Raw genomic sequence first — 16,225 nt, forward strand, 5'->3', positions numbered from 1 at the left:
AGAGTTAACTTGTTTTAGGAGTTTGGTGTGTGCAGCCCAGACACGTTATGCCCCTGGGTGGATAAATACAGACATTTCAGCTCAAGGGTTTCAACTCTAAAAATACGAATAAGAATTAAGAAACAATTGCAACAACATAACTCTCTCCTTTAGTAGCCTTTTATCTGACAAATGCTCCATTTATAGCACGCTTGATTTGTGTTAGACTGCTTTAAATGGAAAGGGACCCATGCATGCACACACGCACAAAACATAGCCTATAGCCATGCTCGCAGCTATCTCATGTTAAATGCATGAAATGTAACTGGTCCATAGCACGATTTTTTTATTTTTTTTTCACTGCTGGTGGACATGATTTCCTTCACACTGGCTGAGAACACTTTTTCTGGAATATGTCCTGAAAATGACCACCTCATTTTGATTGTCATTCTTTATGACGAAATCACCATTTTACTTTCCGCTCTTCCTCTCTCTATATGGCCTTTATTTTCAATATAAAATAAATTCCACCCCAAGCTGCACCATCCCTATCATCAAATATTTAAAAATGTAAACCTTTAAGCAAAAATTGACTGCCAACCAATCCGTAGGTCTTTTCCCTGTGTTGGCCTCAATCAGACAATGCAGTGAAAGGCTTGTGTGTCTTCTTGTGTGAATAAAAAACAAGTATTGTGTTTGGATCCACCTGGATCACCTTGATGCCAAATGATACGTTGTGTAGTAAGGCCCAACACTCATGCTGCATCATGACACCAAAGCAATTTTTAATAATGTGACGCTGTGGCCACACATACTGTCTACCAGTTTGTCCATTTAGTGGCCACACATGCATCACACACATGTGGTGAGGTGTCCACAGAGAGACTTACAGTACGACATGGTCTTTTATTTATTAAGACGTTCCTATCACAGGGCTTGGGACACAGATTAAACATAACTTTGAACACATTAGAAATGGTTGATGAAATATACACTCTTGAGATACACAAGTTTATTTGCGTTATTTGTTATATGAATGAAAGTGTTGCTCCACCTGTGCTCTCTCCACATGTTGTCTTTACTTCCGTCTTGTCTCTAGAGCCGCTGTCAGAGGGTTGCACCCAGTGTTGTTAAAGAAGGAAGGGGGTTTGGTTAGTTAACAAAAAAAAAATCTAAAACACACAAATGATAGGAAGGCTGATTGTACGATTGAAATTCTATTTGTGTTAATGTACAGAAAATCACTCTACACCCACCTATGGCTTTTCATATAACAATAAAAATCACATAAAGAAAAACATGTCACAATGTCAGTTTTTTCATGCAGCCTTACCCAAGAGTCTGAACAACAATGTTCCAAACTTAGAAGTGCAGTCGATTGCAGGATCCTACACAAGCGCAAATTGTATTTTTTTATGTGAATGCACGCTTGCAGACGGTGACATTGTCAACTTCTTCATAGATTCACATCGCAAGCATCACCTCTAACGGCAAAACAGCGAAATGATCCAGTTTTAAAATGTTGGCATTTTAATTTTACCACCCAAGTGTCAAAAAACTTCCTGACTCCCTAATCGCTCTCACAGAGAAAGCTTTCTTCTTTTTGTCTTTGCAGTCTCAGATTCATTTTGTACAAATCTGGATAAGAATGTACAGTTTCAAATTGATTTCCCTCTGTGTATTTAATAGAGTTGACGTTGTTCAAATTAACAGGTTTTTAAGAAGTTGAGAGAAAATTAGAAGAGGTTACCTTGAAAGCCTACTTTCACACCTCCAAACACCAGGCCAATTGCAGCAAGAAGTTGGTGATTATCTGTTTTGTTGTGTGAATTTGGGAAAGTTACACCTTGTGTATACATGTGAAGTGGTCGTACTTACTTGTTCTGGTGCTTGGAGCCCTGGAGGTGTGCATGGTACTGCTCGATGGAGTTGAGGACAACACTGCAGACACTGCAGGAGTAACTACTGCGCAAACCTGCAAAGAGACAAACACACAGGTGCAGAGATTACTGAAGGCAATCTCAATAAGTACAGCTTGTAAAAATCTGTGAAAGCCGATATAATCATCCTCGTCTGAATCCTCTTCTGCAGCAGCATCGAGGCCAACGTGAGCAACAATAAAACTCTCATACGACACCAAATAACTAACCTATTTTTACACTGCAGTGCTGAGTAATTTTCCTAATTAGAGTGCATGTGGAAAAGGTTTGATTATACTGATCATTAGCAAAAAGCCAGTTTCATTTTTAGATTCTTAAATCACTGCCTTCTTCTTCTTTCCTTCCTTTTGAAACTTCAATAGGGTGTGAAGAATAAGAAAGAATGGGATTAGAAAAAGAACAAGGTTGTGTGCATGCGTAGCACTGTGCACGGCTGTGCGTGCATGCACATTTGTATTGTATTGGTGAATGCCTGCCTGCAATAGCGTGCCTCAGACACAGATGTGAACTAATTAGAGGGTTTGCAGGTGGTCGAGATGAACACCCAAAAATAGATGGATGAGGATGGTGATACACTGATAGAGGTGGAGCGGGGGAAACGAGTGTATTTCTGGCAAAAAACAAGATGTGTATAAAAAGATGAGATGAGGGAGAGGAGCTGGAGACATTGGAAAGGATAATGACTTTTCACGCTGCACAAGTGATGTAGAACGCATGCTAGTCTTAAATGACCTCAGCAGGAAACATGACATGGGTTTCTTTGTCTGAAAAAAGTGCTACTGACGAATATGTTAACTACCGCATTGCAACAACACCGATTTTAAAATCTTCTTTCTTTCACGACAGCAGAGAAAGCAGAGGAGACGCTCTGTGACGATGAAGATGGGGCAATCAGCAGCATGACATGATTGGCTGCGTATTCTCTGTCAGAGATGCGATGGTGTGCTATTTTTGTTGTCTCCCATTTTGCCCACTGCAGCGCTGTCTCTGCAGAACTTTACTGTGATCAGAGATGAACAACCTTGATGCTTCAGGGTTGTATGACAAGGCAGTCAAAAATAATAGCTTGACGCCATTTCCCCTCTCAAAGCCTGTCCATGCAGCTTCCTATTTGTCTGTCCCTTTTTCATAATCCTTTTTCACTTTTTGATGATGAATTCTGGGTGTGGTACCTGATATCAGGTGCTTGTGTGTGGGTGCCCTTTTCCCTCCTGTCATTGCTGTCCTTGAGATTTATGAGTTGCCTCTGTATTTCATCACCTTTTGACCTTCTGTGGCGGTAATTGGAGAAGTGTGTTGGGAGATGAAGTTGTAATACTGTTAGAGGGAGTGGTGGGAGGTCATTTATACCAGGCTGGAGCTGCATAATGTGGCACATCGACTCCCTGTTGTCTGCGTCGGTTTCAGGGGTGATTAAGGACGAGCAGTCATCTTTTTAAAAAAAAAAAAAGCCACGACTGAATTAGGCGCCTGGAGTAAGCGCTGTTTTGTCGTAAATGTTGATATTTGCATCTATTAGGAGCTGAAAGTGTGAAAGGAAGAGAAAAGGGAGAGATAATACAATCAGACTGCCGAAATGTCATTACTTCTGTCCTGTCTTAATGAAAAGGCCATTAATTGAAGAAGAGATAATTTTGGAAAGAAAGGAATGATAAGTCTCTCATTCTCCTTCCTCCGTAATTCTATACCGCTGCGAGGATTACACACAGAGGTCTTTTCTTGTATACACGATTAAATGTACTTGATGTGCATGTGTGTCTGTGCGCGCACACACATGCAGCTTCCCTGCTTTTAGCCTGATTGATGCCATCTCCCCGCCGCCCGGCCAAGCAGCACTGACGCACAATATGCTGCAGTTAGCGTCTGTGCCAGAAATGTGCGTGTGCCCCGGTCTTTTGAGCACACACACTTAAAACATACACACACGGTCACATGCACTGACACAGTTTTTTGGTAAGTAAAGCAGTTCTGGCAAAAGACATCATTGTGCCCTAATCCATGGTAATTACATGCAAGGGAAGTGTGTGTGCTATGCGAGTGACAGCATGCAGCGTTTTTTTTGTGAGGGTGTTCTAAGCCTTGTTAATTACACACCAAGATGTGCCAGAGAGAGAGAGAGAGAGAGAGAGAGAGAGAGAGAGAGAGAGAGAGAGAGAGAGAGAGAGAGAGAGAGAGAGAGAGAGAGAGAGAGAGAGAGAGAGAGAGAGAGAGAGAGAGAGAGAGAGAGAGAGAGAGAGAGAGAGAGAGAGAGAAAAGAGGGGGTGAGATGAGCTGAGGCAGTGGGTGTGGAGCTGTTTGTGGCTGTCCTTTAAGAGTCTTCTGGCATTTCTGGCCCCCCTGGAGGAGAAGCCTAAACGCTTGTCAAAAAAAGTAATGAGCTACATTCTGTGCATGTTCCTTTTAAGAGTCTTGTTGTAAAGAAATTCAACATGATGTATTTTTGCTTAGACTGAGCTCAAAAAACATTTATGACCCATTTGGAGCATGATGCCCGTAGCTGGTTCCATTAAGATGGCCTGCCAAGCTCTAACTGCAGCATCTTTTATTTGTGATTCTCTGGAGGGTATTCAGGTGGTGGTCCGTGCAGAAGAGAGTGAAATCTGGCTTTATATGAACATTGTAGGTTAAATGGTGGGATGGTTTAAGGAGGGAGGGATGTGTGGGGTTCAAGAACATCGTTCCAACAGCCAGTGAACATCAAATCACAGATATGCACTTTGAGTTTCCTCTGTCCCTCTCCTTTGGGACCACTGCATCCAAGAATCTCACTGTATTCATGGATAATTTTATTCACCGTGAAAGGCAGGATAGTAGTTAAAAGGACTCTTACTACCCGAGAGCCTTTGTTCTGTTGTACACTGTAGGTTTACCATGTGCTCTGCAAGATTAAAAAGGACCTGGATCCAAAAAGAAGCCCGTTGAGATGTAATCAAAACCAACAGTCTGCAGCACAGGCCTGACAGTGCGTCTCACAGGAATAAATCACAAATACTGTAACAGCGAGGGGCAGAGCTCTGGGTGAGAGAAAGATGAATCCTCATGGAATATTACTAAGTAAAAATACTTAAAGGGAGACTTAATTGGTTTTGCAGCAATTATAACACACATTACAAAGTGTGCACCATCTGGTTTTGACTAACAAAATCTATATTCAAGGTAAAGAACTTTCTGAGCTTTTGCTTTTGAATGAAATGAGATTCTGTCAGTTTTTCCAGACTCACGATTCAGCAGCAGCTCAACATTGTATGTTGTTTTTTTCTGTCTCGTACTTACCAACAGTGTTATCATGATACCAAAATGTTGACTTCTATACCGATACCAAGTTTAGTGTCGCCATACTCAATGCTGAAACAATACTTAACAAAAAAAATGATATTAATGAAGTTTTAGTCGTTGATATTGAACATGTCTTATTCTTTTCTCTAGTCCTTGACTAAAACAGCTTTAGACGCAAGGGGAGGAGCTGGCTGTCCCGTCCATGTAAACACGGCTCTGACAACAACACAGCCAGCGGTACTCTCGATTCTCACTCATTGTCGGCAGTCAAGACTCAGAGAGACATGTACAGAGGATAAACTTAATTTCTGCTGTATTTATGTGTCAAATCTCACATATTCTTCCTTTCATTTCGTACGTATCAGGGCACATTTCTAATCTGTGGTTATATAGTTTAATACATAATGTATTGTAGACCTGCCCTGCACAATGCCCATGTGCTGTTCAGTGAATAAAATAGATTATATTCATTTGTAAACAGACCCTCAGCACAACATTCAAGTTAGGCGTCATCTCACCATGAGCTAAAGAAAGGTCAACATGTATTCCTTCACTACAAGTTACTTCAGTCTCACATTACACAAAGTAATAAGACATTGTTGACATGAAAACATAGATCAGTTTGTCTTCTAAAAAGTCACGTCAACTGTATATCTAGATGGATGATGGATGACATGACAGTTCCCAAAAGTGAGGCCAAAAGATTTAGTGCTCCCTCAACTAACCGGCTGAAGTACAGATCATACCTCCTCCTTGATAACTCTTTGTACATAGATCCAACTAGAACATCAAAATAAACGTCAAATATATATTTTCTAAAACATGGCTCCTGTCATTTTAGTTAGTTCTTATCATGCTTGTATACGCCCGCGCTCATGTTTGCCTTCTGAGAAGTTTAGATGGAGGAACAGCCAGAGTAAACATAACACTAAGAGTCATTGAACCCTCCAAGTGTCTGCTTCAAATCTATTTTACTTTGGACTGTTGCAACCTGAGGGATATTTCTTGTTTTTATCTGAAAGTTAAATGTGTGTTTTGATTCGCAGAAGGGCCAGGATGTTGGTACTATTAACATCTCGAGGTCAGCTGCTCCATCAGCCGACCCTTACTGCACAGCCTCCGGCTCCAAATGATGTCATCAGGGCAATATGTCAGCACCCTTAACATTTTTTTGGGGGCTTCTCTTTTGTACAACAGCAGCAGATGGCATTGCATATCTGTATGTACTGTCAGTGGTTCAGACAAAAGGTCTTTGACTTATGTCTACTGAAAATTGGCTTCAATGAGATATTCTTTCAATACTCTTTCCAGACATATGTGCTTGTTTGGTTTTCCTGGTTTATGTTTAGGTTCTTGTTGTGTGAATCTACAATGCATGCAATAAATGCTGTTTGTGTGCACGTATGTAAGCCTGCTTGTGTGATTGTGTCACAGTGCGTGCTGTCTCATGGGAGGCGAGGTCAGCACTGTCTCAAAACTCAGGCACAGTCATCAATTACACACAATTTTCTCTGCTTTGGTACTTCACCCTCTCCCGGGTCTTCACACACACACATACACACACACACACTTCACTCCTAGACACTTATCTCACTGCCTCTAATTCTCTGCTGAGTCTCCAGAGAGAGGAGACAGCGCGCCGGCTCTGTCTTGAGGGGTTTCTACCCCTGTCGTGATTTATGTAAAGACACAGCTGAGTCAGGCGGGCTCCATCTCGCCTTAGTAACCACCCCCACTAGAATTTCGGTCGCCCACCTCTGTAATCCATCTCCGAGGATTTTGTCTGGCACCTAACTGCTTAAAATAACGTCATTTTCCCCTGTGCCCCGTTTGCACTATTGTACCATAAAAAATTTTAAGAGGAAGAAACGGTGTCGCTATAAATGTCATGGGGATTTTGTGATGCGTTTCGGTCGTGAGTGTGTGAATATGGGGGCAGGAGATAGGGTGAGACAGAATATAGAAGTGCAACTAAAGGTCAGCATCATCAATGGGACACAAGCAGACAATAGAGCGGGGCTGACTGTGGAGCCTTGGTTTGGGGACACAGGGAATATTGGTGTGTAAATAATTCACCTGTGCCTCAAAGGGGGGCTAATGAGGATGACAGATGAGACATCGGAGCCCCTAGTTGTGCACATGCACACTTTTACACACAATACAACCACAGTAGCAATAAACAAGCATGTAAGATGGAGTACAGCTGCAGGAAGGGGATAAAGAAGATAAAGAATGTAAAGAGAAAACGGTCCAACAAAGGGGAACAGAGGACAAAAGGACAGATGAATCTGCACTTGGCTTAGACCAAGTTCCTCATTTCTCTCTCCTCCTCTCCCTCCTCCCTTCTCTGAGCTCAGCTGCAGCCTTGCCCTGACCCTCCCTCTGAGATTTTACCCCGCACACCTGTGACTTCACACCTGAAGTGGTGATAAAAGCCAATCAGAAGTGAGAATCTTGCACCAAAGGTAAAATGTAGAACAAACAAGTACTGACAATGGAAAGGCACTTTCCAGAAGCAAAGTGCTTCCTACTAAAGATACTGGAACAAACACATGATTGATGGCACAATAAGAGATCCAGTCAGCTATGAACACACTTTGGAATTGTAGACCAGTTCGTTGCCTTTAAAAAAATAACATTAGTAATAGGTTCTGCACTAGGAAAAGTAGACTTTTATGTACGTTTTCTTGTAAAATTAAAATGAGATCTGTGTTTAAATGCTGAGATTTGAAGTCAAATCTCCCTGAAAAACAGCTGAGGTTGTGGGATCTGGGTCACAGTCTGTGCACAGAGGACGATATCCAACATGACACCTCTTAAAGGCTCTCAGCCAGTGTAGGCGGCAACATGACTCATGATTTTAATATGATTGGCTTCTTGAGATGATGGTTTGTGTCACGGCACCTGGAGCACAAAGCGAACAGCCCAGCTTTGGCTCACAGAGGATTTGAATGTGTGTGCGGCGATGTCTGCTCGCTGCCATGTGTGAGATACGAGTACGTCAAACTTGTGTGCAGCAGAGGTGTCTTGTGACGCTGTGTTTGTACGTGTTGATCTGTGTGCAGCAGTGGGATGTTGTTGGACGGCATCACTCGTAGGAACCAGAGAAGGAAACGCAATTTCTGTTCCAAAAACTATAAATAATTTCATTAGAATACCCTTCTGGCAGAGATGTGTCTCCTCTCACTGCTAAATCTGTGTACGAATGTATTTGTGTGGGAGATGAGAGAAATATAGGGAGAGAGGGAGACACAAATAGTCATTCAAACCCAGGACTTAATATGGAAACTGTAATTAGATTTCAATTAAACTGATTAATTAGCTAGTGCAAGAAACAGTGCCAGTGTAATAGTTTACTTAAACACCTGAGTGACCCCTAAGTGTCACTCTGTGTGGGACTCATGCTTCAGCTGTTGGCAGGAGTATAGATGTGTATATTAAAGGGTAAGTAAACCCCAGAGTTTCTATTAAAGTGCATCTACCTTTTCGAACATCAATGTATCAACATGGATAGGGCTTGAGGGGGGGATTAGACACCATCTCTCATGCCAGCTGGAGGATATGAATGTGATGGCGTTTACATTTATAAACATATGGCCCAATGTTGGACTTCACAATCGTCATATTTCACAGCAAGCCACTTAGATTTTCAGTTCTAATCAACCCCCGCAATTCACTCAATCCACTTGACTCCCAACAGTTTGCTGAGTCAGCTGACAGTTTATAGGGTTTAGTGATGAAAGCTGGCACCACAAACATCCCCAAACACCAGATCAACCAATAGAAAATGGGTTTCAACCTGTAGAGCGCAGTCACCATGTAGAATATGTAGAATTTCATTGTACTCAAATATCAAGATCGGCCCGTATTGATCACTTAAACAACTTAATATCCATATACTTCAGCTGGGGGGTTTAGTTACTTTTAAAGTTAAACATGCTTCAAGCAGGTGCAATTACTTTGTCTTTTTTCATACTTGAACATTGCAATGCTTAGTAAGAAGTCTGAAAGCTGCGCTGTAACAGAAAATATTCAACCACTGAGGTGCCCGTGACCTCAGACAACCCCATGAAGAGGTGTTACTCTGGCAGGCAAAAGATTAATGAGATGTGTCCAAATCGTACTTGTTAGATCAGAGATTGTCAGATTTTTTTTTTTCATGATGGGTTAAGATAATGTCTGAATTTAATCGGCTCGAATGTAAATCTTTAAGCTCATTCACTCAGATAACATCCCTAAAAGAGTTCTCAAATGGGTTGGTATGACATAAATATATTTTACTTTCAAAGATCTCTTTTTCAAGAGCGGCCTGGGCAACACGGGCAGTAGCACAATTAAGAGTTATTGTCAGAGGTGGATACAGTTGATCAAAAATGTAACTTTGTGACATGATTGTTATAATTTATCCAAAAATGTAACCTCCATTAATACAGACGGTAACCATCTTTTTTTGACATATCACCTCCCCTAACGAGAAGTGGATGGTCTCGTTGTCACCTTGTATCTCATTGTCACCGTTATCTACACAACTGCTTTGTATAATTATCACTCACAACATACATCACAACATTTCAAGAGCCAACCAACACACAGACACAATCTATGCATCCGTCAGACCACCGAAAAACGAATCATAAAAACGTCTTTCTGATTCATTTTTCTTACCTTCTGAAGGTCTACTGAACTCTTGCAGTCATATTATTGATCCAACCGAAACAGTCCTGCTGCATCGACAAGGATTCCCCTGAGCCAAATCCAGTAAAAGATTTAATCCAAATACGTAACATCCATAAAGATCTACAGATTGCTTTTAAATTGTTCCCAATTTTCAACTCTGTACTAACTCATGTACTCTGACCTTTCGACTGACACTTTGTTTGACCTAGTAGGACCTTTCATTCACTGGCTCTATGCTACTATAGCCAATGAGAGCCTCAGTAGTAGATATTATGATGGCCCTCCAACTGAACTATAAAACTTTATAATTCTGCTTCTTGATTTAATCATAAGGACATATTCCAACCATCTGTTGGGCATTCATAGTTTATTGTATATATTAACAGTAAAGCGGGTTGGTGAGGGGAGAAACTCTCGACCAATTTAATGGAATGAAGAATGGTTCAAGGACAAATGAGAGACATATCGGTGATTTCTAACCATTTTTGATCCTAATGTATAATAAACTTATACACTAAGAGGTTGGTGCTGCAAGTTATACCTTTGAATATATATTCTGACTTAAGCCAGTGGAATTTCTTTTAAGTGTACACCACCAAAGGCATAAGAACAGGGTCCCAAATCAACAACCACTGAGCGCCAAATACGAGTCAATGTTTTGTATCTTAACAGTCTTGTATAAGAGAACTATGAGTTTCCAGTGCGTTTTGTGTAAGTGCAGATTTTTTTCCTGCTTCTCTGCTCTCTTCACGTAGGAGTTTTGCGGTAGCATACTAACACACACCAACATACACTGATGCAAACACACGCACGCACACTACAGTCAGCAACCACCCACCACTGGTTTGGTACAACCGACTGAAGCACGCGGTTCAGAAACTGTGTGATTTGTAGATTGGATGAAAAATGTATAGTCATCATGTTAAAGGAATTTACTGCCAATAAATAACTGTGCGGAGTCTCAGAGAAAACAGTAATTAGTGTGAGTAGGTAACATGGACAGCCTGATCAACCTGCACATAGAAAAAGGTTCTGAAGTGTTAACATTACAGGGTGTATGCTCACTATCAAACGGCTGATTTAACTTTCTCAGCGTCTCTCACAGTGTCTGGATTATTCATTCAGAATAATCCAGATTTATCCATACACTTTCTAAAAGCTGAAGATATATTCTCTGACCCCCAACAACATACAGCACACAACATGCTGCTTTATTTTTCTGAGGATGATTTGTTGTTCGTTGGTGCCTGTTTAAATGTTTTGCTAATAAAGTGATGGGAAATGCGATCGTGAGTCCATGTACTGTGTTTTATTTTGAAATTGACCAAACGCTCTGTGCCTTTCCTTGTCTGACTTCCTGTTCGGGTTGTTATATTCTGTCTAGCTCGAAGCGAGTCTGCAGCGTACTCCGTCGAGAATAGACTCGCAGCGTATTGGAAATGGAGTAGAGCCTAGTGGCGCTGGTGGAACGTTCCGGAGGCGGACCGCCACGCTCGCTGTGGAAACAAAATGAGTGTCTTATGTGGAACTGCGACGTAGTGTGTGCCGCTGACGGACCTAACAAAACATTTGACCGCTGGGCAACCAGTGATACGCACATAAACAAACACATACATAAACACATTAAATGAACAGTGCTCAAACAATAAATAAAATAAGCTAGAGCAATAAAAGGCAAAGAAAAAAAAACATTTTTGTCCCTAGGGGGCAATACAAAAAATGTTCTTGGTCGGTGGATTTTTTCATCTACCTGCCAACTTGGCCCATGAGTGAAAGAGTTAATTTTGGACCCTGCATGTGAACACTTCAGATATCTCTCAATGCCACTGATCTCCAATATGATCCCCCCTTATCCCCTTTCCTCGTTCAAAGCCCTAACATTCCCCCTGCCACTCCACTTGTGTCATGTTTACAGCCAAGACGCTGACCTGTGCTCTCCGTGGCATCCAGACTGCCCGCTAGCTGCTCCAAGAGACGTGCCCTGGCCGCGTTCCTGCGGTGCTTCTTGCCCTCGTAGTGCTGCTGGGCCATCAGCGGGTTGTTGAACCAGGCTCCGCATAGGCAGCAGTACTTTCCTGCTTCTCTCCCGCCGTTACCACCGACCACTCCCATGGGCCAGGGCAGGGTGGTGGGAGGAGGGGGGCATGCAGTAGGGTCTGTGGGGACCGGTGTGGACGGAGAGGAGTCTGTACAGAGGAGACAAGAGGCGAGAGGGGACAGATTGCAGAGGTAGGATTGTGGGATTGAGAAGAATGAGGGAGCATATTACCATAAATTCAAATGCAAATTGAGTTTAAAGGCGAGAAATTAAATGCAATCAAAATATTTTAATGAAATTACATTAACATAAAAATATCACTTTCACTCTCTCAGGCAAATGTGAAATCTCACATTGATTTTGACACACGAATATGCATTCATATTGAAAAGCTCCAAGTTCAGATCCATCTGACAGAGAGCAAAGAGCAATCAGCCTTCATCCTCTCCTCTTTTTCACTTCCTCTTACTCCAAGAGAATGACAAAAAATGGTAGACTTCCAGGTGACCTGCTACGTGTGACATGACACTGGTTACCATGGTGATTGCCCATTCATAGCCAGCAGGCCCTGACATGTCCACAGGACACGCAGGGAAGACTGCGTGTGTGCGTGTGTCTGTCTGTGTGTGTGTGTGTGTGTGTGTGTGTGTGTGTGTGTGTGTGTGTGTGTGTGTGTGTGTGTGTGTGTGTGTGTGTTTGGGTGGCGGATTGAAGGCAGACTCCACGCTTGAGAAAATGTGTGAAGGCTTACATGTGTGTGTTCATGGATGAAGCTCCAGAAAAAGGTAGCTTCTATATGTGCGTGTGAAGGATGAAGGGTTAAGTATGTACGCAGAGAAGATATTTCTATTCAAACTGTGAATTTGAACACAGGGGGTGTTGGGTCCATAGCAAAACTGTGTGAGAATGCCAGATGGCGTGTCCAAATGTGACGATTTTCTATCTACATGTGTCAAAGACTCTACAGTTATACCCACTTTGACTACACCGCCACAATACTACACGTTGAAACATTTTATATCACCAAACAAAAGCCCACTCACACATGCTTTAAGCCCCGAATGAATCACCTCTTCCACAACCATCAGCTCCCTAAAACCACATGAAGCACACACATGCATTGTTGAGCACTGACCACAAGTGTGAAGTGTGTTAATTTATAGTCCTATTTTGTTTGCCTCTGTTGACTCCTATCCCTGCGATGTGATTGGCTGCTCATACCTTGATGTGTCTTTGGGCTCTGTTCACATAGTTACTGTATCTATGGCTGTGTCTCGGCTCATCTCACCAACCACACCCACTCATCTTCCCCTCTACTGGTGTTTGTCTACGCCTCACCATCATCTCACTTACAAAAATGTAACCCTGTAACTCTCCTAATGCCATTTCAGCTTTCTGATTTAAATCCGGAAGACAAGGCCGTGCTAAAATCTCTGGTGTTGTACGTGTGAGTGTTCGTGTGTTTGTGTGTGCGTGTGCATGTTGCGTGTGCATGTGTGTGTCCTTGCATGAGTGAAGCTTGTGAGCTCTGGCAGCTCTGTGGAGCATCACGTGCCGAGCAGCAACAGGGAGAGATCCTCCAATGTATTCTTCCTCCTCCATCCCTTGATTTCCCACCCTTTCTTTTCCCATGACTGTGATCTATGCACACTGGAGCAGAAGTAAGTGTTTTTCACGGAGCGGGGGGCACAGCTAGTATGCGTGTTTGTGTGTGTGTGCGCGCGAAAGGAGGAGGGAACACAGGTACAATCTCTGCTCTCAGTCTCTCAGGGATTTTCACAAACGTATATGGCCTTTGCTTTCTGCCTCCTCACTCTGCGTATGCGTGTCATGTGTGTGTATTTGCGTCTGCGGTTGTGTCCATGTGTCCTTAGAAGCAAGTGTGCAAACGCGCGGGCATCAGTCATGCTGCTTTTGTGTGTTTCCGTGCCCATGTGCACACAAGCCTGTCAGATTTGCTGTGCGTCTTCCGTGGAGCTCTCATCTCCGAGTGCTCGTGAAGGCTACTTTTGACTTTAATCGCTCCTGAAATCTTTTCTTCTCTCCCAGGTCACTCTTTCTCTCTTTTCCCTACTCTCATCCTCTTGTTCCGTTTCCTCCAGGTCCCTCTGTCACACAAAAAAAACGCCGGAACATCACCTAAACCGCTGTTCCGTAGTGACGCTTTTCTAAAAAGTAGGCCAAAGTTTAGCAAAAGTCACTCAAGGGCTTGATTATAACACTCCCATTTTGTCAAGATTGCGTGTTTATGGCTCTTTGATTTTTCACTTTGAATCCAATTTGAATCACATTATGTAAAGCTCCCCTGGGGTCGTCGCACCAGCGCTGACAGAAAAAAAAAAACCCACTCGTTTTAAACAATCATGAGAATAAGTAAAATCTTTTTTTTGGATGTCTTGATTTGTTAAGGTGACTTTTTATTAATCAAGATGCCTTTATGAATATATGGCTATCGCTTCGCTTCACCTTCAAAGATTTGCTTCTGCGGCCTCAGGCATGTTAGTATTTCTAGACGTTTTTTCCTCTCTGATATTCAGGCTAGACATTTTGACAGAAGCATGACTAAAGCTTTCCAAATCCACTCCAGATAGAATATGTGCTTTGAACTAAAAATATTCTCATTGCAGAGATACATGGTTCAAAATGTGGATGTCTGGATTACTCGGATTTATGCCAGCAGAGGTGAGAGTGACTTTTACAACATTGTTAATTACCTTGGTCATCATTGAGTACAGGCTGTGTGTGCAAACATCATAATTGGAATCCAATAGAGGTATCGATCAGCCAGTGCTCAGGAGTCGACCACTAAAGTACCAGTTTATTATCAGAAAAATGAAATATTGGATGCTTCAAGCTTTCACTTTCAAGACTGACCTGGAGGCAGACCGACATACAAAGACCAACTTGCTCAAATAATCCGTTTCATAAGTTATTCTCTTTGTTTCCAAAATCCAACTGGCGCTCCCTTGATGTCATCAGCTGTTACATACCTGCTGTGATCACTGCAAATGGTTGCAGGTTACATACTAGAAGATATGGTAAAGCGGAGTAATGTCAAAAATCTGAGGGTTTGGATAGTTGAAATTCAATGTATTGCAAAATATGTTAAAATTGGTAAACAGTTTTAAACAGTGCAGCTTTTAATGCTTTTATAACTGTAGTCTATTTTAAACAGTGCAGCTTTTAATGCTTTTATAACTGTAGTCTATTTTAAACAGCGCTGCTTTTCTTGACGTCACGGCAGCGATTGTCACAGGTGATACTACTCAGCCAATCCAATGCTTAACTCAGACCAGGCACTGTAAGTGACCAGAAACCCCCGGAGGAGTCAGTAGAGGGGGAGTCTCAGAAACGAAATGAGAAACTAAGTGAGTGAGAAAAAAGTAGAGATGGTGTTTGAAAAAAAGACACAAAGACATTTTCATCAACAATGGGCCGACTAGCACGTCTCTTATGTTTCAATATGCTCGCGAGTGTTGAAAATGTTAATATCAAACCTCACTATGCTGACAAAGCACAAGTAACAGCAGAAGGCAGCTGTTTCAGAAAACTCTCTCATCAAAACGAGTCACGGCATCTCCAGCCATGTCTTCAGAACATGACACCGTCTCATCTCTCTCACAGCCGCCAGCGAGGCAGCAGACTGTGATGCTGTCGCACCCCAAACCTCAAATGACCAAAAATATCTGGCTGTCTTGTGTCTTTTTACTTCTACTTTAGTTGCTATACTTAATTACATTTTAACACCAGATACTTTTGATACTTAAGGACATTAAGTATAATTAGCTACTTTAAGACTTTGACTTCAGTAATAATTAGTTTCAAGTGAAGCATCTTTACTTTTACTCAAGTATGGTTTTAAAGTACATTTTCCAATGCTGCAGATATTGTTATGTTTAACCTAACGTCTTTATGCACATGCATTAAATATTCAGTAAGTACACAAGTTAACTTTATGTAATCAGAACGGTGGGCTCTGCATTTTTTATGCATTATTTGCCACAGTCCTTGTAACCTTTCAAAGCACTGCTTTAAGAGCAATGGGAGCGAAGAGGTTAACATTGACCTTTTTAAGTGAAACCTAAATCTTCGTATGTAAACCGCTCATTTAAAACATTTATAAGGCGGTTTATGATTGATACAGTACAACAAACAGTAACTGTTCAATACTCCAGTTTATTCATTATCTAATTTATTAGTTAGATACTCAATTCTGATTTTTGATTTGTCTGATAACTTGAATAAGATCCTTGCATGGAAAAGAATTGAAGTATATTTAACATCGGCCTTTTAACTTCACAAAAAAAAGAGAAGA

At 41.8% G+C, this 16,225-nt stretch overlaps 1 protein-coding gene across 2 annotated transcripts in view; it reads right to left on the reverse strand.

Annotated features, from left to right (window-relative positions):
• zgc:171482 (zinc finger protein) overlaps positions 1–16,225 on the reverse strand; it is a 60,600-nt gene that overhangs the window by 12,726 nt on the left and 31,649 nt on the right. The window contains exons 5-7 of one of the 2 annotated variants that reach the window (XM_065959623.1): positions 11,801–12,058; positions 1,858–1,954; positions 1,034–1,083 (exon numbers count right to left, since the gene is read on the reverse strand). In XM_065959623.1, coding sequence (XP_065815695.1) covers positions 1,034–1,083; positions 1,858–1,954; positions 11,801–12,058 — 405 coding nt within the window. The remainder of the gene's footprint in view (positions 1–1,033; positions 1,084–1,857; positions 1,955–11,800; positions 12,059–16,225) is intronic. The other variant, XM_065959624.1, reaches the window with a different exon arrangement.

The sequence above is a fragment of the Labrus bergylta genome, chromosome 10 (assembly GCF_963930695.1).
Source record: "Labrus bergylta chromosome 10, fLabBer1.1, whole genome shotgun sequence".
Lineage (NCBI taxonomy): Eukaryota > Metazoa > Chordata > Actinopteri > Labriformes > Labridae > Labrus > Labrus bergylta.